This window comes from Acyrthosiphon pisum, chromosome A3, assembly GCF_005508785.2.
Source record: "Acyrthosiphon pisum isolate AL4f chromosome A3, pea_aphid_22Mar2018_4r6ur, whole genome shotgun sequence".
In the NCBI taxonomy this organism is placed as follows: domain Eukaryota; kingdom Metazoa; phylum Arthropoda; class Insecta; order Hemiptera; family Aphididae; genus Acyrthosiphon; species Acyrthosiphon pisum.
Window position 1 is genome coordinate 14156078 of NC_042496.1, and position 23684 is coordinate 14179761.

Genomic DNA, 23684 nt, shown 5'->3' on the forward strand with positions numbered 1-23684 from the left:
TCTGTCTCTCTCGCAAATATGTTGGCTTAAATATATTTCACTATGCACATTATATATATTGTCTATATAATATTTTAAGTCTATGGATCAGTTTCATCTTAAAGTTATGATTGACAAAAATGTTCTTTTTAAAATGGTTAAAACAAAAATCGATCATAAGTTATACTTTTAGGCTTTAGCATAACATAGTACCTATACAGTTTTTTTACTTAAATTATTATAAAACCAATATTTCTTTATTTAACAGATACCAAAATTGAATAATATTATATTTTTTACTTCTATGGTTATATTATAAGTACCTAATTAGTAATTTATTTTTCTATAGAAGAAAGAGGTACCGTGTGTAGAACTATTTTTTGACAAAAACATCGCATATTATATAAAATTATTAATTATTATTTATTAATTATTAATTATCATGATATTATATCATACATTATGGTTGTTGACTTATAAGTCCGCATTACCGTATGCCGTAGAACGGCGTGAACAAGTTCATGGTATTATAGACATACCATACCTATGTTATGCCTAATAGTTTCAACTTGAAACTTTTAAGTCTTTATGTATAGTATTTTTTGAATTTAGACATAAATTAAGTTGTTGGAGGAAAATAGTTATTTTTCGTTTAAATATTCAATTTTGTCAAAATAAATTTTCAGTGTTTTTGATATTTTTAGAATTTTGTATGTCCAACTAAAAAGAACTTTATATTAAATATATTTATATATATTAGACGCTCATAAAAAAATAATGTGGCTACGTTTAACCTTTTTTTCTAAATTCCGTTTAAAAAAACACGAGAAATCTTATACCTATTACACTTACTTTTAAGCTTTCAGTGTTATAATTACATTGGTGTGAAAGTGAATACCACTGGTGTACATTAGGTGTCATGTGGGTCACTAATATTTGTGTACTTGTGTTTATTTGAATTCAATCATTGAATACGAATAACGATTCTGAGTTTAAACTGTCTCGTCAGTCTATATTATATTACTTTATACGTTAAGTTTATTTTATAATATTATAAAAGTAATTTATTTTGTTATTAGTAATACGGTAGGTTAAATTAATTTTTGCCGAAAACATTGCATTTAAAAATGTCATTGCGCAGCGTATAAACTATAATAATAATATTACCTCCTTTAAATGTTTCAACCACCCACGAATAATATTTTTTCATGACTATGAAATAACTTAAATTGTTATTCTTCATCCAAATTTGAACTTGCTATTATTTTAGAACTGAAATTAAAAACGTATGAGTGACCTTTTATTCAATTTTCTTATTTTTTTACCGATAATATTTAAATAATTCTCATGCCTATAAATAGCTCAAGAAAAGTCAAAATATTTAAAAGGTTTCATGTAACTATGTTATTATTATTTTTTCATGTTAGACCAAAGATAAATATCGATTTTGTCAAAAATTGATATTACGTAAAAATTCCCATTTTTCATGGCGCTTTTGAAAACTACTGTCAATCAGTAAGTTTCTATAGTGGGTCACTGTATAATGGATGATATTAAATTTGAACTCTATGATACAATATCATTGTATACGAAAAAGATTCTGAGCGGAGACCGGTCGTCAGTGTGAATATTTTATATTATATTTATATTGTTATTACTTATTACTCATATTAGGTACTTATTATTAATACGGTAGCTGGTAAGTTAAATTAATATTTTAAAATTACAACAAAATAACTACCTATAAAAAAAACTGTTTTTTTCTTTTTTATTGTTTGGTTACAGAATAACCTCCTTACGTGGAACCTTCTTTTAAATTTTTAATCCTTAGCTATAAAAGTTGAAAATTTTATAAACTTTAACTACAAAATCAATATTAAATTTAAAAATGTTGTAAAAAATCGAATTTTAAATGCTTATAAAAAAATTGTGCGTAAGTATTTTTTAATATTTTTAACTGTTATTGTATCAGGAGCCTTGTATTAAATTTTCACGTTTTTTGACCCAACAAATAACATTTTATTGAAATTTATAAAAAAAAAAAAAACAATAAAAATGAAAAATGTACGTAAACAGCTCAAAAGGAGTCAAAATATTTTGAAAATATTATCAAGTATAGGAATTGATTAAATAAACATATTATGGTGTAAATTTCAAATATCTACATTTATTTGTTTTTGAATTACAGCAAAATAAGATAATCGCTAGTCGCTACATGAGAAATCGACTAAAAATTATTGTAAAAATTTAAAAATTCATAAAAGTTGATATAAATTTAATTTGTCTTATTCAGGTTAGACATTTTTTTTTTGCTAAAGCCAAGGTAGACAGATTTATGAGGAATCTTAAATATTAAATATTCAAGTTTTTTTACCCAATAAATACAATTTTATTGATATTAATACGCTAACTAATGAAATTGGAAACTGAAAATGTTCGTAAACAATTCAAAACAAATCAAAATTTTTTTAAATTTTATCGTGTATGCTATTATAAACAACCAGGGAAAATTTCATGTATCTAACGGTCATTTGTTTTATAATTATACCAAATCTCAAATCGATTTTGTTGAAATCCGATTTTGCGTAAAAATTCCTGTTTTTCCTTGATTTGTATTTTATTTTTTCCTGCGCTTTTGAAAACTTAGGGATTTTATACTTTTAATCCCCCAAAGTACCAACTAGATTCACTTTACTATCAGTCCTAAAAGGTGATGACACACAAAATTTTTTTTTTTAAATAGACAGATAAATAGATCATTAAAATCAATACATTCATCACTTCGCTCAGAATCTAAAATTGAATGAATAATCAAAATAAATAACAAATTTTCGTTATTTTGACGAATTATTTAAAAATGTAAAATTTTTAAGCTATTGCATAGCTTTTATCGCAGGTCTGGTGTAGTGACTGAAAAAAAATTTTAATCGTAACGAAAAAGCGTGACCACTTTGTTTATTTATACATACTATAGCAACCTGGTGACCATAGCAACGCATAGCTAAATTATAATTTAATTTTGATAACAGTTATTTATTTTTAAATAACAACGACTATGAACATCAAGCGCTTATAAATATAATGGTTTTGTTATGGGTTGCTATAATAATAAATTTATATACATAAATATATAATATATAATAATATATTATTAATTTTATATATTTATAATAATATATTATAGCAATAAAAACATAAGCTATAGTTTCTATGATACAAATTCCTGAATAAATAGAATAATAAAAAAATTTAAAATCATATCAACTTTTTATTTATTTAATATGCAATAGCTTTATCGCGGCAGTCCCCGAATGCCACTTTTAATATTTATTTATTTTATTTTTATTTTTGTTGCAATATAGGCCTAGTCCCAAAATAAAAAGAAAATAAATTGCTAATAGTGAAGTAGACACAGTAATAATATTAATAATTTTTTATAAGAAAATAAAGTTAAATGATAAGGAACATACTTATATTATCTAGGTACTTTAAAACGTTTATATAAAAAAAAAAAACTGAATATATATTTTGGACATTTTTTGGTTATTCAAATGATTTTTCAAGCTTATGTACAAACAAAAATGTTATATTATATAAATCCAAATAATGTAAAAAATTTCAGTTGTCTATAAATAGCACAAAAAGAACCAAAATACTATAGTAATTAATTTCTAGAAATATCAATATAAATATTTAAAATTGAGGTTTTGTCTATGGACAGAGCCTTCTGTTATCATACAATTGCATCATGTAAATTTATTATGCCCCCTATCAATTTGTATTTGTTATTTTCACATGCCACAAATTTATATTTTATATTTTAATAAAAAAAAAATGTGTAATTGTAAAATATCTAAACTTTTACAGTTATTCATTTTTGAATTACAACAATAGAATAAAATCTATCTTGTCAACAATAGGTTTAGCATAATTTTGTTTTATCTTTTTTTAAATTATTTTATAATGTATTAAGCATTTTATATTTTACTGCTCAAAATATCCAATATAGAGCCAAATTTTTTTTAGAAACCATTAACCACCCTCAAAGTGTAAGATTTTTTTATTACTCTACATAGTGATGACAGATATCATTGTGAATCATGACATTCAATGAAGCGCACAGAATTTAATATATTATATTAATAATTAATTTACCTTTTGATATTATTTAATATTTAGTGTTAAGTTACACACAACACACTGTTGCGATGGCGGTAAAATTATAATGACTGTCTTGTTGCTGTTTTATAAAAATGATTTAGTTTTGATTTATGAAACTTAAGTATTTAAATTGACTGTATAATTTTAGTTTTATATTTTGCACCAAATGTATATATTTTATTAATAATTTTTATAATATAATTTTTTTAAATTTGTTTAATTATATAGAGATTAAGTCGAACTTCTCCAATGTCTGTGATATCAACAAAATCAAGTGTTGTGTCAGCGCCTCCTCTTGTTGCACCAACAGTTGCTGCTGCTTCTACTTCTACTACCACTACTGCATCAATTTTGAGTGGACACTCTGTGTTAGGTAGAGGGCAGTCGCCACGAGGACCAAGTCCAAACCGAGATCGTGATAGTTATAATATGTAAATTTGATATATTTAAATAATTGTTTTATCCAATTAACATGTATTAATTAATTTTGTAATGTTAATAGTTTAAACCGAAGTAATGGCCCTCCCTTAAATTCTCCTTCGTCGTTCAATACTTCATCATTAGCATTACCCCCTGCTGCTACTCCAACATTAGCACCTACTGTTTCATCTTCAGCACCTTCTAGTCTTGTATATAATAAACCACAATTATGGGGTCCAATGGGGTAAGTACACAAGTTTATAACTAAAGCATAAACTATTAGCCATAAAATAATGAAATATTTTCTTTTCTTAGAAACAACAGTATTGCGACATCTACAATGGCAAATATTACTCGACAACATCCATCATCATACCCCCCTCCGTTGTTTTCTTCGCCGGTATCTACCGCTACGTCACAATCTTCTTCATTGCCATCAGCACCACCTGCTCATAATCCCTTTTCCGCTGAATCTTTATTTCAATCAAGTAAGTTAAAATAAAAATATTACTTATATTTAGGATTCTAAAATGATTTTGATTTAGATCAAGCTGACATGTTAAGGAGAGAACTAGACTCAAGGTTTTTAGCATCATCACAAGAAAGAACTTTGGGTGTTGGTGCACCATACTTACGGACAGAGATGCACCATCACCAACATCAACATACTCATGTTCACCAACACACAGCAACACCACTAATCCCTGCTGTAGCTGCAACTACTACAACGATACCTAATGCTTCAACAATACCACCATCACCAACTTCAGCGTTATATCCTCCTCCACTGGTTAGTATATATTAAAAAAATATAAAATAATATATATAGCTATAATTAATATACATGTGTATATATTTATAGTTTAAAGATATACCCAAATTGGGAGGAGTTGATTCACCATTTTATAGGCAGAATTTACTGTCTGGTAGCTATCCTGGATTTACACCAGGCCTATTGCATTCTTCAATGGGTCACACACCATTTACACCACCAAATCATATGCCGACATTTACACCAAAAGTAATTATGCATTGTCATTTGACAACATATTGACGGTTGAAAGGAAAAAAGGCGTAAACGACGTTCTTGATAAAATTTGTTTTTTTTAAATTAAGGCGTAAATGACATAATTCTGCATCGATTGTGCTCACCTGATTATCGATATGTTGATTATTGCCAAAGTTATATTCAATAATAAAATAATCGATAGTTGCAAGGCCTAAACGCCATCTATCAAATTAAAGAGTAACCACCAAATAGCAGGCTTGAGCGACAAAACAATATTTTTGAGCATAACCACCATAGCTGTTTATAATAATTTTAAAATATTTTTTATCGGTTTTCTTCAATTGTTGGTTATTATAATTATTGATAACATCTATAAACTTTGTTTTGTTCATTTCTAAATAAACAGAGTAGAATAAAATTATAATAATATTATTATTATTATGCTGGTTATAACCACCGAAATTCAGGTTAATACAAGAATAAGACGTAAGCACCAAAAAGCGTAAGCGACATACTACCAATAATGTTAACTAGACGTAAGCACCAAAAAAGTATATAAATTTACATTACAGGTAAAAAAAATAACATTTCTTAATTTATTATGCTACCAACTTATTTAGAATACAATTATCTAAAAAAATTGTTTAGGTGAAAATTCAATGTAATTATTTTAAACGGCTTTAAAAGTTAAAAAAAAATCAGAAAAAACGGTTGTCTGACTTTCCTGTAAAACGTATATATTGTCGCTTACGCCGTTTTCCTTTCCATCGTCGATATAAGGATTCTTTTACTGTATATAATATAAAATTAATACCTATACAGTATACAATATAGTATATTCTAGACTAAGCAACATTTCCATAAATATTTAAATCTACTACTTTTTTCTTTTGATTGATTCCTAACTCCAGTATAATTTATCAACATTATATTTTTAATTTTAGTATTAAATATATTTTATACTCTCATAAATATCTTCTATTTAGCAAAATGTAATTAACCTAATTTCTAAATACAAGGGTTCGGAACTTTAACCATTAATTTTTTTATTTTGCTTAATTTAAAATTGAGCAGAGTGCAATATAAATAATTTAAGTTATGTTACTACAATTTCAAATTTGGACGGGCTCTTTTTTCATATTTGTGTGGTTGTTTTTACCAAAAATGCTTGTTTCTAGTGATTTTCTAATTTAATTTGCTTTTTGCATATTTTCTATAATTTTTTCCTTGATGTGTATCATAACATATTGCCTTGTAATAATACTTAAATTGTCTTTGTTAATTTTTGCTATCTATTTTGTCGGTCATGGCTGGCCATGGAACAAAAAAAAATATTCATAATTTCCAATGTTCTAATAATAATGCTGCAAGAAAAAAACTATAATTTATTCCTGGTATACTATTAATACCAATACCATCATATTGTGATTGATACAATAAAGTATGATTAGTCGATCCTTTGTCTAGTTTGCTGTGTTGTGATTTTTTTTTAAGTTTATGGGAAGGAGTTAATATTTTTGAGATTGCTTATTATGCTTGTTTTTATGTTTTTATGTTTTAAAGTGCTTATTTTGATAATTTTAGGTCCTGTACTCTGTAATTATTACTAAATGTATCGTTTAATACACATTTTATTATAATTTTATATTTGATTATCAATATTTATTTATTTTCTAGCAGTTAACTGATACATCTAAGCCTACAAAGTCAAGTGTAAGTGAATATAACCTCTTGAATCTAACCTTAAATTAATTTTTATAATTATATTTAAATTTATAGAAACCTGGAAAGTGGAATGCAATGCATGTGCGATTAGCCTGGGAAATTTATCATTATCAACAGAAACAACAGGTTGCAGAAACCAAAAATGTTGCAAACAATCCGGTGCCAAAGACTGAATTATTAAGGCCACCCACACATTTATTTCCACCTAGCCGACCACCGCACGATCTCTCCCCGTTTACATCGCCTCATCATCATCATCATCCGGGATTGCCTCCAGGCTATCCGCCTATGGGTAATTAATATTTTATAATTTTCTTTTCTATAGATATATTTTAATATCAATACAATTTATATTGTAGGTCCTGCAGCAATGTTTACGAGGTACCCGGCTGGATTTCCACCAATATCCTCATTCCCACCCAATCCCATGAATGATCCATGGGCTAGGTTACAGCCTTCTCGTGGACTACCTACACAAAACTCAGCATACGGGCCTTCTGGAGGTTGGCCAATAAAACCAGATCCTGTAGAAACAGAACGAGTAGAACAGCAACAACGAGAACGAGAAAGAGAACGGGAGCGAGAACGTGAACGGGAAAGAGAACGCGAAAAAGAAAGGGAGAGAGGTCGAGAAAGAGAAAGAGTGAAACGCGAAGAAAAGAGAAGGCATATGATTCAACAGCAGCAATTGCAGCATCAACAACAACAACAGCAACAGCAGCAGCAGCATCAACAACAGCAGCAGCAACAACATCAACATCAACAACAACTTCAACATCAACAGCAACAGCAACATTTACAACATCAACATCAGCAACAACAACAACAAGTAGCTAAAATGAGAGAACGATCACCTCTAAAAGATCCTAATTTGATGTCCAAAGAAGATGATTTAAATAATATGATGTTGGGTCGCATTCCACCTCCATCTCATTACCTTCCTCCACCTCCAAGACATCCTCAAAGAGCTACACATCTACCAACACATTTTTCACCATGGGATCAGTATAGGTGCGTACAAATATATTTTAATTAATTATATATTAAAAAAAAAATGATAATTAAAAATTAAGCCATCATTGGGCTTAACATATTTACACTTTTTTCTTTGTGTCTTAAACCATAATTAGAAATATTTGTCTTTTATTTGATATATTTTAGATATGATTCTTTGAGGTTCAGTCCATTAATTGCTGCAGCTGCTTACAGAGCTGAAGAAGAAGAACATAGAGCCAAATTATTTGGTTACCACCCTCAAGCCCATTTAAGACCAAAAGACCCATCTCCTAACACTCATCGATCAATGCCTCCAGATATGCAACTACCTAAAAAAGAAGAATCTTCTCAATCTAGGTAGTCCAAAACTTAAACAGTTTTTGAATTTGAATATATATTTATTTTTATAGTCAAAATATTGACAAAATAAATTATACGTTAATTTATTCTTTTAATTTCTCACCACTACCCTTATTAGTGTCCTTTAAACATAACTATATTATTCTTCTATGTATACATTTTTATTATACATATAAAATGTAATAAACAATTTTTACTTATTACAATTATTATTTCATGTAATTTCTAAAAATTAATTATGTGCAATTAATTTTATTTCATTTATTTGTATTGAACTAAAATGTAAGTAATATCATTTTAATAAATTAAATCTTTGGTTAATGAAATTATGAATTTTTTTTAATTCTTAAATAATATTGTATTCGTGCAATCAAGTTCTTATTTTTCAAAAAAAAAGTATATAATTATATATAACCTATACATAAATATTAAATAATTTGTAAAACCTTTCAACATTCTTTGTAATAATTATTTAGGACACACAGGGTTAATTTTTATTATCTGAACTGATTTTTTGACCCTTGATATAATATAATTATGTCACGTCAGAGTTGTATACTACCAAATTAAATTTAAACATAGATAAGAAACCCAACATATTTAATAAATATTTAATATTATTTGTAAAGTGTTTTAATGAATTTTCATTGCTTTTGTTCCTATTATTGTTTAATATAATATATCTGTGAATACATAATTTCTACATTGAAATAATATTAATTATAATAAATTTAAAAAAGAAATAAACCCCATTATTTAAGTTACCAGTTAAAAAATAATGATGATAATTGTATTATTATTATTAAGTTAATACTTAACAAAGTAAGTATTTCGTGCATTGTGTTTCGTAAAGTATAGACACTTATTAGTAATTTTTCTGCATTAACTTAAATTTATTGTACATAAGAATTATACTGATAAATGGAAAAATAAACCTATGTCTTTCTGTCTACAATACACAATTAATTATTCTATTTAGTATATTATTTTACAAAGCAGATTTACATATTAATTTGTCTATATTGATGAATCGTTTTGCACGATAATCAATATTCTATTTTAATCTCAATCTAGTAATAGTTGCAAATATATGTACATATTATATTTTTATGTTTTATTGTCTAAGCTTAGAAAGCATTGTGTTGTATTACAAAACTGAATATAAATCTTATTTCTATTATATTGTGATTTATCTATATGCATATTATGTTACAATGATATCATTATGTTATTTATAGAACTTAATGGTTCTCTTGAGAATTTTTGAAAGAAAACTTTTTGTCGGTTATCTTTATATTTCATGATAAAATTATAAAACAACTTTATATTTCATCCAGCTACATGAATGTATGAATGGGTTATTTTTATTTTTATAACCATAATTGATTATTTGCTTTTTCAATTAATTTCTACATTTTAGAATGCAATTGGTGTTTCATAGTTTTAATTTGTTATTTTATTTTACGTGCCAGAGATAAGATATTCAACCAAAAAATGCTGTTAGAACATTATATATGGTTATAACTTATAATACACATAAAACAAAAACTTTGTAATTATGTATAGATTTAAATTTAAATATTTTATTGTGATTCTAATGTTTATTAAGTAAGTGTATATAAACTTGTAAAGTGATATACAATAATACAATTTTATGTACCACATAACTGTTTTTTATTTTGAAATACGACAATAGGACAATAATAGTTATATTAATTTTTCATTGCTTCCTTCCAATAATCATCCATGAACGCTATGAACAGATAAGCCTCTGAGTTTTTAAGTATAATGTCATTATTTTCTCACCCTATGGAACGAGTCATAGGATGTTTGAGCGACGCAGCATGTTCATGCACAGAAGACTGAACTACCAAAGCGAGTAAGCAACTTTGACAAAATTTCTTGCTGCCCCCTCTTTTTCTGTTTGATATATTAATTTATATTTTTTCGTCTAACCCTTGAGAATTAACTAAATTTAAAAAGTATAATATATTATGATATTTTAATCAGTTCTTAGTAAAATATCTTATTAGGATAATTTTCAAGACAGATTATAAAATAAAATTTTTCCATTTTAGATTCTGAATAGGATGATGAATATATCTATAATATATTTTAGAATGATTTTTTTTTTTTTGTGGCATCTCCTTTTGAGTTGGTAAAAATTATTAGATATTTAACTTTTATGTCTTTTCTGCAATGAAAGTGAATTAAGTTATTACTCTGAGGGTCAAAACTCAAAAGTAAAAAAATGTCCAGTTCTATTCTTAATAATTTGGAAAAGCTAAATACAAAATTAAGGAAAACTGAATATTTATGCACAATATTTTGACAAAATCATTTTCTTATTTTGTTTTATTTCAAAAATAAATAACCATTGATATTTGATATTTTCGCAAAATGTTTATATTAGTATTTTGTTTAGGTACAATTTTTTTTTTGGAACATTGTCAAAAAATGTTTGCTTAGTCAAAAAACTTGAAAATGTAATAAGTACAAGGTTCCTCATAATGTTTTATTATAGCTATTTATAAATATCAAAGGTACATTAGCGCTATTTTTTTAATAATAAATGTGTTTAATAATTAGTCCTCTTTATAGGCGCAACTAGGGACATTTTTCTGCGGGAGGGGGGGAGCTAGAATTGTATCAGCAACACAGACCCCGATAATTTATTTTTAAACTAAAATATGATTAAAAAACTGGGGGGGGGGTCTAAGCACCCCTAATTTCGCCTATATAATTCCCTCTTCATTAAAAGTATGTATTATACATAATTTACCTCTCCCAGTTCCTGGATTTATTAATTATACACTATTTTTAATTAGAGCCCGGATTTATATGCATTTAAAAAGTGTCAAATATGATGCAATTAATATGCAAAGAAAAAGTGGCTCAATATGCAATTATATGCCATATGTTAAACATTGTAAAATTTTTTTTTTTTCTAAAAAAAAGACATTTTTTACACCAAGGAAAGTAGTTCCTACTAGATATTCTATCATAAACAAAAGAATATTTAAATAGTTAAACATTTAATATTTTAAAAACCAAAATGCAATATTTTATAATCTTCATTTTTTTTATATTTTAAATTGTCTAAAATACAATGTCTACAACACACAGAACGCTTAAAAAAAAAATAAAATCATCTATAAATAATATTATTCGTTATAAAAAAAATTGTAAAATTGAGTTACTGCCTTATTTGTTACGAACATCGAAGTAACAACATATTATGTCGAAATGCAGGTGTATGTGAATTATTGTTGTTAATATAATATTATCCATACGTGCTCCGATCTCATGCAGTGTTGCAAAAATTACAATTTTTTAAGAATATTCTTGTAAAAGACCCTGTCAACGATTTTTTTCTCTTTTAAAATAACTAAAATATTAATATCTTTAATAAAATAGGCAATTTATTAAAAACCCATTAAATATGCATATTATATGCATTTATGAACCAATATGCAATAATCCTCTAAATATGCAATATAAAATGTTGTGTTTAAATTCAGTGTGAGATGAACCGTGGACATTTTAGAACCCCCTAGACGTGCATACACTTAGTAAAAACATACAAATGCTGAAATGCATAGAAATCCGAGCTCTAGTTATAACTTCCAGTTGCTTATTGATAGCCTGAACTTTGAACTGTTATTTTTCCGAATCGTCGCCTTTATTGTGTATAATTTATTATTGTTGTCTTTAATCTTTATAGCTATTTGTATATTGACGTAATCATTACTGCAGTACCTAACGGTTTCTTACGTAGTCTCCGTTTCTTCTTATTCATATACGATGCGTCGATCTATGAACTGCAATAGTTATAGACTATAGTATAATAGTATAATATAATTATTATATTTTTGGTTTTTTCTACCTATATATACTTATTTATTATCGGCTGTCAGATAGAAATCAAAAATGTTCATCAGCAAGTATTTGAGCAAGTTCGTGTTCCAATTTGTCAATATGTTTTGTTTTGTGAGTACCTCTATGGCTGTATGCTAAATAATAAATTATAATAGTATAATATTATAATAATATAATAATATCACAAACTTCGAACATTTGAGTAATTCAGACATGCAGTGATTTTATATTATTACCTATACATTAATACGTATTTGTGACATGTGTTTAGTCTTTCTTATAATATTACAATATAACATAATACAGGGTGATTCCCCAAGCATGCTCACCCCCATTTTTTCCTTTAATAATACATTTATTCAAATTCTGAATATTTAAATACACTCAAAGACCATATTATCGAATTATTGAATTTTTTTGTTCTTTATACTTACTAAGGAGTGTCCTATGGCGATACAAACTTCTGTTTTTCTAATGAGAACCCTCTCAGCTCTCTCTTTTTTTACTGTAAGTTATTTAGTGGATATTTTTTTTTCGAAAATGTTGATGTGGCTAATTCGTAATTCCAAAGTAAGTATTTGACCTTTTAACCTATCCCGATTGCGGCCCGTACCATAGTAGGTAGGAAATAATACTATTTATACAAATCAAAATTAAAAAATCCAAAAACATGGAAATATCTAATTTTAACTTTTTTTAAATAAAAAGTTATAGAAATCTTCCTCTAACACTAAAATTTAACATTACAATTATTTTAATATTTGTTTATTTATTGACTATCAATTGACATATTAATATTCATTTTATTTCATATCTTTTTTAATTGCAACCAATTATTTTATTAAATATACGTTATTTTGTGAACCAATGTGTCTTTGGACGCAATCGGGAACTTATATGAGTTACATTTGTGATAAAATACAACTACCTGCAGAATTTAGGCCGCAATCGGGCAGGCATCTCCGATCACCATATCCCCCATATCTTATAAACCCATTATACCATGGACGATGGACCTTTTATCTTTAGAATACAAAGTTAAATAACTCAAAAACTATTCATACGAATTTTGATTCTGAAACGTCAACATTTTCAGAAAAATTATCCACTGTTTATTTTACAGTTGAAAAGGTGTGTTTTCATTTTAAAAACAGAATTGTGTACTTCCACAGGACACTCATTAGTAGTTTTTTTTTTTTTTTTAACAAAATTTTATATTACGCTATCTGTTACAATTAATGAACAATAAGCTTAAGTGATAAAAAATATAATAAAATAGACAGAAGAGACTGAGGGAAGAGACCACCCATCGGAGGTACTTCAGCATGAATATAAATTTAAGGTTTTAATCCTAAAAACAAAAAACAATAATAATAATAATAAAGATAATAATAACGATACTGCAATGAGTACGTAATAGTTATAACTTATAAGATCATAGTATTAGTGATACATTTTTTTTTTATTTTTTTTATTTTTTTATTATTTTTATTTTTTATTTTTTTTTTATTTTTTTCATTAGTAGTAGGTGCAAAAATTCTCAAGAATTTAAAAAAAAATTGTTTTTAAGTAAGTAGGTATATTTAAAATTCCAAAAACCAGTCTTTGAATAACTTTATTATTAAAAAAAGTGGGTGAGAAATATAACCATGCTTGGTGATATCCAGAATCACCTTGTATAATAAATAATTATACCATATTTTTCATAAATATTCATGTTATTATTAATATTATGGGCATTGTTTCATGTATCCGGACTATAGATATTTGGCATCGGTATTTTGTGTATCGCGTACTTTATGGATAGAAAGTTGTACAAATGGTCAGCGTTTGTTGATTCGGAACTGACCACAGTGCCTCAATTACTGACGACCATCGGTCTGGCACTACTAGTCATTGCCGTCATCTGTATGTGCGGTACCCTCAAGAACATAAAATATCAATTAATTATGGTAGATATAATATATATTTTATTCTATTATGTAGGTATATTAAAATCAATGCCTGTAACCTAACATGCGCTACAGACTATAATATGACTGTCGAAAACTAAATTAAATCGTTTTAAAATATGGTACCTAATTAATCTTATAAAGCAGTGTATTTAGGCGTTAATAAGAGTAAAGTAATAATTTTATAACCTTCTGACATATATGTACTCTAAAATATCTACACAAATGCTGGATTCATTGGATTATGATAATTTGCAATAAAAAATAAATCATTAAAATACATGATAAAATTTATATTACTATTTATTTATCTTCCGTCTGCAGCCATAAAATTAATCATAACTCATAATTGAATAATTTTAGTAAAACTATTTTGAAATAAGCTAATTTATTTACTAATTAATAAATACAATCAGTGGTGGCATGTGCCTATGTAGTGGATACCGGGGCGAGTTTACTACATGGGTAAGTTGACTCACATTAAATAAAACATATAAAATTAATGTTGGCCAGAACACAACATCGCCTATGCATCAATCGTATTTAAACCCATTATCATGCATAAAACCTAAATAGTGTACCAACCATTTAATACCTAACATTTAATACCAACCATATTTTATCAATATAATAAGGTATTTTGTTCAAGGAGTTTTCGTGTAAGCCAACTCCAACTTATCTTATAATTCAACCCAATGGTCCCATTAATTACAACAAGATAGTTCAACATTTGAATGAAATCGATGCCAGCTTCCTACTTTTTTCCTACGTTGTTTACGCCCATTCAGGATAGTCATCAAAAACCTCCACCGTTCCACCTTAAGTACCGATATTAGTATATTACTTCCGTTCTGTCCGAAGAAGGACATACTGACCATACCGTAACACGAATTAACAATGTTAAAAATATTAATTGCCTGCTTACAATATATTTTATGGACCTCAAATGTAATGATAATAACAACGATTTTTTAACATCACCAGATCACCTAACTATTATACACTAGTCTTAATTGAGAAACCACATAAAAACAGGCACGGTCCTCCGTAATGTCACAATTGTCAGGACTATGGACATTCACATAACCGCTACAATCATTGTGAAATGTGGCGAAAATCATCATTCGGAAGGCTGCACTAACACCCCGGAAAAATATGCCCTCTGCAGCTTCGGGGATCATGCAGCTAATTTCAAGGGGTGGAGAGTCTACAAATCAATCACCAAACACTAAAAAATTCACCCCATAATCTTCCACAATAATATTCCTAAATCCTTTTATGAAACCTCAGAGCCCCTCCCCGATATTCCTTTCAATTCAAATCCAACATACTCTTCCGCTACTTCTGTTCCTCAATTCAATACTATCACACTAAACTCTAATTTAGAACTAATATTATCTAAATTTCTTTTTGACTTAACTTCTATTATAAATTATATTTTCATTTCCATATTTAATAAGCAATCAAATCCATAATTAGGTAATCTTTTTCTAATCTCTATTACTCCCTATACCAATTAAACATTATCTTATCTTTTATAATATTTATTTTGACTTTATACCTAATTTAATTAGACACTAAACCTTAGACTTAACACTTAACCTAATCGCAAATATTACGATTTAATGTATTTTAATTTCTATTATATAATATTATTTGTCTGCATTTCTGCATTACTACACTAGTACACCAAGCTAATTGTAATGCAATAGGAATATAGGCGATCATTGGACCTCCATCATTCTATCATGCCTTCCAGTCCTGTATACTTTACCCCCTATATTACCTATTGTATACATTTTATTACAGTATATATATATTCTTGTCTTTCTAATAAAAAAAATAATTGTATGAATATTTAATTCTTTAAACTGGTTATTATTTATATAACCCATGGTATTAATGTAGGTATTCAATCATATGTCAATTATTAAAAAAAAAATGGTTCGGGGAAAATTAACTTGACGTGTATAATGTAAAGTGTATTTGTCATGTGACTCAGATAATGACAAAGTTTAGTCTCAGATTATTTTTGGTACATTCAAAAATTGATAAGTACCTCGCAATATAAAATAAAATATAAAAAGAGAAATCCATTAGCACTTCTCCATTAATTACGCCACGTTGCCACTGCTTGATTTTAATAATATAAACTATTATGTAGGTACTACATATGTGTCTATGTAGAATCGTGGTAAAAAAAATCCGAGTCATAAAAAATCTGGTATATAGTTCACATATTACCATATACATATACCATATTATGAATATTTTTGATATGCAAAATACTAATTTTTATATTTTTATATAGGTACTGATACTAAGTATTTATAATCATTGAACTTTTTTTTTAAATAAATTGTTTTAAATATTGTTATAATATATTATATATTATTATAATTACTTAGTATCATTACCTATATAAAAAAAATCAAAATTATTATTCATACAGAAAAATATATATAATATATTATATTGATTTTTCAGTTTAATTAACTATTATCGTATAGAAATAATATATTTAAAAAAAATTACAGTTGGTTACAACTTATATTAATACTAATTGGAACGTTTAATTGTGCTTTACATCGTATTTTTCTTTTTACCTAATTATAATATGTACCGGACTTTTTCACCACGAACTTTCTATGCTTCGGAGTTTTTGGTAGTCTACCGTCTGGCGTCTATGTAGTATTGTAGTATATTTAAAATAAAAGTGAATAAACAGTAAGCCAGAGGGACAGTAGGTATGAAATATGTATAAAAAACTATGAAGACACCCTAGTGGTTATAGCTAGTGGTCTAGCTGTATAAGTGACAAGTGCACACACTATACATCTATACAAAATACACGATATGTATTAACACTTAAATGCCTAAACGTTTTTATAATTTACCAGTGTGTCATTTTGTAGTTTTGTACATAACAATTAACAATATATTATAGGTATCTGTACTACTCGCAATTCTTTTGATCGGAGAATATATATTGGGCAGTGTTGTTTATCATATGTGCAGTGACATGGAACAGTATGCATTGGAACGAATGAAATACACGATCAGCACGTACAACAAAACCGGACATGAAGCCACTAGACAGTCCTGGAATACATTACAATCTAATGTAAAAAGAATGATATAACAGTGATATTATATTATTATATTAAAATGTTTTATGCTCTAAATATTCATAGAACATAATATTATGTTATATCTTTGTGCATGTAGCATAAATATGAATAAAACTACTCGTTTATTACCTACTCTGTTCCATCCCAACCATCGTATTCCATTGAAAAAAGGAGATATTAATACATATTAATAATACCTATATTTTAAAATTACTGTGGTTTACTAATTATCTATTTGGATTTAATTTTGTCTTGATGATTTTTAAAAATTATATGTTCGTATAAAAAAAATCAACGGATATAATAACATGCATATTGCATACCTATTGCTAAAAAAATAACAAATATATATTATACTCTTAAAACATTTAAGCATATGATGAACATTTTTTTAACAACTAATTATGCATTTCCATGTGTTAAGAAACTAAAGAAATATATATATTAAATACTTATTGATTGACAAATAAAATATCACGAAAACTTATACTGCAGTTATACAGTTGAAGCCAGGGCCATCCGTGGGGGGGGGGGCAATGGGGCTGTGCCACCCCGGGTTAGATGATGTACGTTATACGAACCCTTAATTATTATTTAAATCATGGAATCAGAATCCCCCCTCGAGAAAAAAACTGGCAGCTTTGGTTAAAATTGCATAATTTTACCTAACACATATTGTTGTTATTAGTAATTAGGTTCACGATAAAGCAGACTTTAAAGTCTACATAATACATATCATGTTGTAATATTATTGTCCACTTAATTTACTTCATATTCCTTGCTATACAATACTTCTCGTTTTCAGATCGAATGTTGTGGAATTGACGGACCAAAAGATTGGAAGCTGGTTACGAGGAGCGGTGAACTGCCTGCGTCTTGTTGTTACGCCGTCCAAATCGATCAGTCTTGCACGGAAATTAATTCGTACAAAATCGGCTGCTTTGAAAAGTTCAAGACCAATCTTCAACAAAATAACCGAATAATATTTTGGTCTGCTGTAGGATTCGCTTTGGTTCAGGTATGTTTAGAAACAATACTTATTATACTATTATAGTATTATACAGACATTATAGAACTGCCCACACTCGTTAGATCAATTGAATGTTCACATCTGGAGTGGCCCCTAGGCCGACTAAGCCCGTATTTCTAAAAAAAATTTATACTGTTCTAAACATAATTACAAAAAAAAAAAAACATATAACTATCGAAAGTTTTCTGAAAATTATAACCCCCCAACCAAGTCTCTGGAACTGCTCCTGGATCACATAATATCACTGATCGCACGAGTATACTTTTACATTTATTCGAGTTATATTAGGTAGGTACGTATTTTTTTATATATAGAATTTCGTTGCTACTGGCGAAAACAGATTAATAATAATAATCATAATCGTTAACGAATTTTTGATTTCAGATATTTGCTGTATTTTTAGCATTTTATTGCAAGTGTTCTATTGTCCACGAAGAGTATGAGAAAATATAATGATTGTTATTGGTACTATAAAATATATGATACCTATATACATATAATTGAAGTTCGTGCAATATTAAAACAATTTATCTATTGTACAATAATTATTTTCTCTATCGTCTCATTTAGCAATAATTAATCATTTATACGAAATAAAGCATATTATATAATATTATAATTATATTTTATAATTTTATACTTGTATAACTGTTGTATCGTTAAATAAATAAATCTACAATCACGTCTTGTAAAATGTTATAATTTTTCGATTCATACATTTATTATGTGATCTGTGTGGGTAGATATATACTGCAAATAATACCTACAAATAAACTTAGATTTTTCTTATACATTTATTCCGAAAAGGTGAAGGGCGCTTTAAGTTTTCGCATTGGGGCTAAATTTTTATACTTGCGCTGCTGTAAGACTAATGAGACAATTTGAGTCTTCGTCAAGACACTAATGTGTTCATAGACAATTAAAATTTACGAGGTAAAGATGATTTCATAATGTTTGGTGTATAAAAGAGAATGATGAAACTATGTAAAAGAGATATAATTATTTCATATTAGGTTAGATTAGGATACTGGCTTGGTGTAGGGGATAATCCTCTATAGGCTATAATTATCTGTTAGGTGTGAATTATACAAAGAAAAAAATTTAGACACTGTTATAGTGTTGTTGTAGTGGCGTATCTAGGATTTTTTTCTAGGGGGTGATATGACCAAAATTATTTAACACATTGGGGGCAGGCCGAGGCGGGGAACAAATATCTAGGATCACATTATGTTATCTTAGCTTTCGGTAAAGTACACTATATAGGCCATGCTGGTCATGTCACCATGATATTACTCAAAACTACACCAACATTTATAATATTATACATTTATTTTCATAAAAAAATCACAAAATAATATTCATTCGTCTTGGTTTTTGAGACATTTCATTCAACACTTCGTCTACATTAACGTCAATATCGCGATGAATGCTTAACATTGCTAAACAATTTAGCCTCTTCTAAATTGAAAAAATAAAACATTACAAAATGCATAGGTTATATATTATTTCAGTATTACTTCAGATATTGTGTTGCGTAGATATGATTTAATCCTTTTTAAGCTGTAGAAACTGGCAAGGTGCATAACATTTAAAATAAAAAATGAATATCATGATATAAATCTTCATTGCATTTTAACAAAGCATCAAATGCTGATTTCAGTGTTATATTTTGGCTTGCAAGTTTGTTCCTAAACATTTTTAATTATGTCAATGCCACTGATGTATCAATAACAGGAGAATAAAACTCAATAAGTTGATTGAATTGGTCAATATCTTTAGTAGTAAGTTTTAAACTACCTACCAAAGATACATTCAAATCCTAAAAATATGTATTTAAGAATGTCATGAATAACAAGTAAAACTGTATGCCTAATACAATGTATATATTATTATGTTATAAATAAATCCTAAAAAAAGGCTCTGGGGGGTGATATATCACCCATATCACCCATTCACCCCCCATAAATACGTCAATGTGTTGTTGATGAATTTGCTTCAAAAAGTATAAATAATTAGTACCTATATTATATATAGTTTACATTTTTAACCACAGAATAGGTGAGAGGAAGCTATCATGATTCGTGGTTAATATATGCTACCAATTACCATTTACCAGTTTACCAGATATGAGATAATACTGATAACGTGAGTCGGAATTATCAGCTGTGGGAGTGCAAAACAATGGTGCCATGGTACTATGGTAGTTATTAGTTCCCACTTTTTGTCTTGAGTTATTATATTATGTTGGAACTTTGGAAGGTAGTCAGGTAGTCTATCGATCAGTTGCTTCGCTTTGAGTTGATCGTCGTGCGCACTCTCTAGTTGTTACTACTCATCTTCTTTGTTATAATATCGTGGTGGTCACTGGTCACGATTTACGACGATATTCGCATTTCGCAATAAGACAAACGGTAATCGTGAAATAATATCGATACATTGTCGTTTACTCATCGCACGTCTGTCGTTGCTTCGTTTCTATCGACGTTACCGCCAAAATTATGTCCATCTGCACGTTTTTGGGCAAGTACATATTGTACTTGTTCAACCTGTTGTGTCTCGTAAGTATATTGATACAATCATTATGATTATGGGGATGTTGGTTAGGGAACGTGTGATTACTCACATTTTTCTCATATAAGTCATATTATTTGATGTGACTCGTATTAATGTATTATCAAAAATATTCCACATGAATTTTAGATCTCCAGCGTTGGCATTCTGTCCATCGCGTTCATCATCAATCACAAACTGTACAAATGGTCAAATTTCATAAGCACGGAACTCATCACCACACCTCAAATACTTTTGGCCATTGGAATCGGACTGTTAATTATCTCCATCATCGGTCTGTGCGGTGTCCTTAGAGACATTGGATGGCTTTTGACACTGGTATGCGTGTTCTTCAAACTGTATTGTTTAATATATTATTTTCTGCTCTAAAATAACATGAGTTTCAATTCTTGTAGTTTTCCATACTGCTTACAATTGTCTTGATTGGAGAACTCATTTTATCCGGTTTCGTTTATTTCAATGGCGGCGAAATCAAAGGATATGCGTTGAATCAGATGAACAATACAATTTCTTCATACAATAAAACTGGTTATGAAGCCTCCACACAAACTTGGAATTTGATACAGTCAGACGTAAATAATATTTTTACCTATTAAACTGTATAATCTTACCCAGCCTAATAAATATTTTATTGTATATTTCTCGTTTTCAGATTGAATGTTGTGGAATTTATGGACCAAAAGATTGGGAACCAGTTACACATAGCAATAAACTACCTACATCTTGTTGCTATGCCATACCATTAGACGGATTTTGTACAGACATTGAATCATATAAAGACGGCTGCTTCAAAAAGTTTGAAAGTATTCTAGAGGAAAATAGCGAAATAATAATATGGACAGCAATTGGATTTGCTTTAATTCAGGTATGTTGAAACAGAATCATAATTTGATATTATATTAAAATAAACTCATATACAATTTGAATGTTTTTTTTTGTTTTAGCTTTTTGCTGTATTTTTAGCATGTTGTCGCAAGTGTTCTTTACACAAAGAATATGAAACAGTTTAAACATAAATATCATTAAAGTTTTTAGTTATTAATAGAGCTACATAAAGAACATGTACTATTAATACCAGTTTATATAATTTCTCCCAATATTTTTAATTCTTTCATTTATAAATGATCATGTGTTTAGATAATCTGATATAGATAACACTAGTTATCATATTTAATTATTATTAATGTTTGGTGGTGTTTACAGTGATCTAGTGATCCATAATTTTCAGTTTCTATATTGATTTATTGATTAATTTTTATACAATTTGCTAAACATACTTGTTTATTTAAAACTTAAACTATCATCTATTATTAATTGCAATTGTTCTTTACACATTAAGCAAACACTTACAAAACCAATTATTCAAATAATATCAGCAGAACATGTATGGTATATACAATTTTAACTAATATTTTGAATTTAATAATGAATCAAATTGTAATATTGTATACAAATAAACAATATTAAGTATTCGTGGAATAATTTATTATTTCATATATTATTTGGTATAATTTTTACACTTTTGTTACGATTTTTTTAAAAAATATTTTAAACTTAGCCTTACTACTTATACTCCTATATTGTATTATGTTAAGTTATTATCCATTTGTATTGAAATCTTGTTCTCATATAGTAATATATTTTACTTTTAGGATTTTAATATAGAGTTTTTTTTATATTATTTTAAAGATACTAAATATATTGTTGAAAAATATTTGTTTGTTTTAATACATCCTCTTATTTTTCTTATAACATTTTAATAATGTATAATATGTATAGATTATTGTAACTAAAGTAACAAGTTCATAGTATAACAATATTGATAATACCTATGAAAATATTTAAATTATTCTACTCTTCTAAATTTGTTATCATGAAAAATCAATTCTATAACTGTCTTCTGTTGATCAACAATTAATTTAGAAGTAGACCATTATTCTGTGAAATAAATTATATAAAGAAAATGTTTTAGATTTGGAATAAAATATTCGAGTAACTTACTATAGTTTTGAAAGTAATGGATACATGCGTAACGCAATAATATTCACAATATATTTTAAAATATCCCTTTTCTTTATAAAAAATCATTAAAGTAAATTGGTTTGAACAAACTAATAAATTGTGCGAAGGTAAAATTTTATCATTTCACTCAGTCAAGGAGGGTTGAAGCCTTAACCATCATTTGTTTCCATGATTCATGTTAAAAAACAGAACTCTTTAATACATCAATCAACCAAACATATTGAAAAGTGAAAACTAAGAAATAGAAAATATATTGGTTAAATGGTTTTGGAATTATGATTTAGATATAATATCCAACTATAAATAATATTAGTCATAACCACATATTATTTATTTTTGCTTGCGATAGGTTCAAGTAAGTAACAAAAGTTACTTATTAGGTAGGTATAAGGTACTATCCACCACAGGTGGATTACTATCTCTGATTCATTTACTCCCAGGGTAATACA

General features: G+C 27.5%; 3 protein-coding genes across 7 annotated transcripts in view; all 3 read left to right on the forward strand.

Moving 5' to 3' along the window:
* LOC100160456 (autism susceptibility gene 2 protein) overlaps positions 1–8808 on the forward strand; it is a 35448-nt gene extending 26640 nt beyond the window's left edge. For 2 of the 3 annotated variants that reach the window (XM_001945572.5, XM_008184591.3), the window contains 9 exons: positions 4369–4571; positions 4643–4804; positions 4876–5048; positions 5106–5350; positions 5423–5581; positions 7247–7282; positions 7349–7586; positions 7654–8305; positions 8456–8808. In XM_001945572.5, coding sequence (XP_001945607.2) covers positions 4369–4571; positions 4643–4804; positions 4876–5048; positions 5106–5350; positions 5423–5581; positions 7247–7282; positions 7349–7586; positions 7654–8305; positions 8456–8651 — 2064 coding nt within the window. In that variant the 3' untranslated portion in view covers positions 8652–8808. The remainder of the gene's footprint in view (positions 1–4368; positions 4572–4642; positions 4805–4875; positions 5049–5105; positions 5351–5422; positions 5582–7246; positions 7283–7348; positions 7587–7653; positions 8306–8455) is intronic. The other variant, XM_008184590.3, reaches the window with a different exon arrangement.
* Positions 8809–12344: 3536 nt separating this feature from the next.
* On the forward strand, positions 12345–19167 carry LOC100568669 (CD151 antigen-like). 3 transcript variants are annotated; one of them, XM_029491359.1, is made up of 5 exons: positions 12345–12640; positions 14293–14481; positions 17429–17605; positions 18418–18630; positions 18705–18848. In XM_029491359.1, exons 1-5 carry the CDS (start codon positions 12581–12583, stop codon positions 18711–18713), a joined length of 648 nt encoding a protein of 215 aa, XP_029347219.1. In that variant the 5' UTR covers positions 12345–12580; the 3' UTR covers positions 18714–18848. The 3 variants fall into 3 exon arrangements, with proteins under 3 accessions (XP_029347219.1, XP_003244334.1, XP_008182811.1); XM_003244286.4 differs by lacking the exon at positions 18705–18848 and adding an exon at positions 19027–19167 and having other exon boundaries at positions 12361–12640; XM_008184589.3 differs by lacking the exons at positions 14293–14481; positions 18705–18848 and adding an exon at positions 19027–19167 and having other exon boundaries at positions 12368–12640.
* A 1671-nt stretch (positions 19168–20838) lies between these two features.
* LOC100159760 (23 kDa integral membrane protein) lies at positions 20839–22925 on the forward strand. Its single transcript, XM_001949889.3, has 5 exons — positions 20839–21200; positions 21343–21531; positions 21609–21785; positions 21866–22078; positions 22158–22925. Exons 1-5 carry the CDS (start codon positions 21141–21143, stop codon positions 22221–22223), a joined length of 705 nt encoding a protein of 234 aa, XP_001949924.1. The 5' UTR covers positions 20839–21140; the 3' UTR covers positions 22224–22925.
* The last annotated feature ends 759 nt before the right edge of the window (positions 22926–23684 follow it).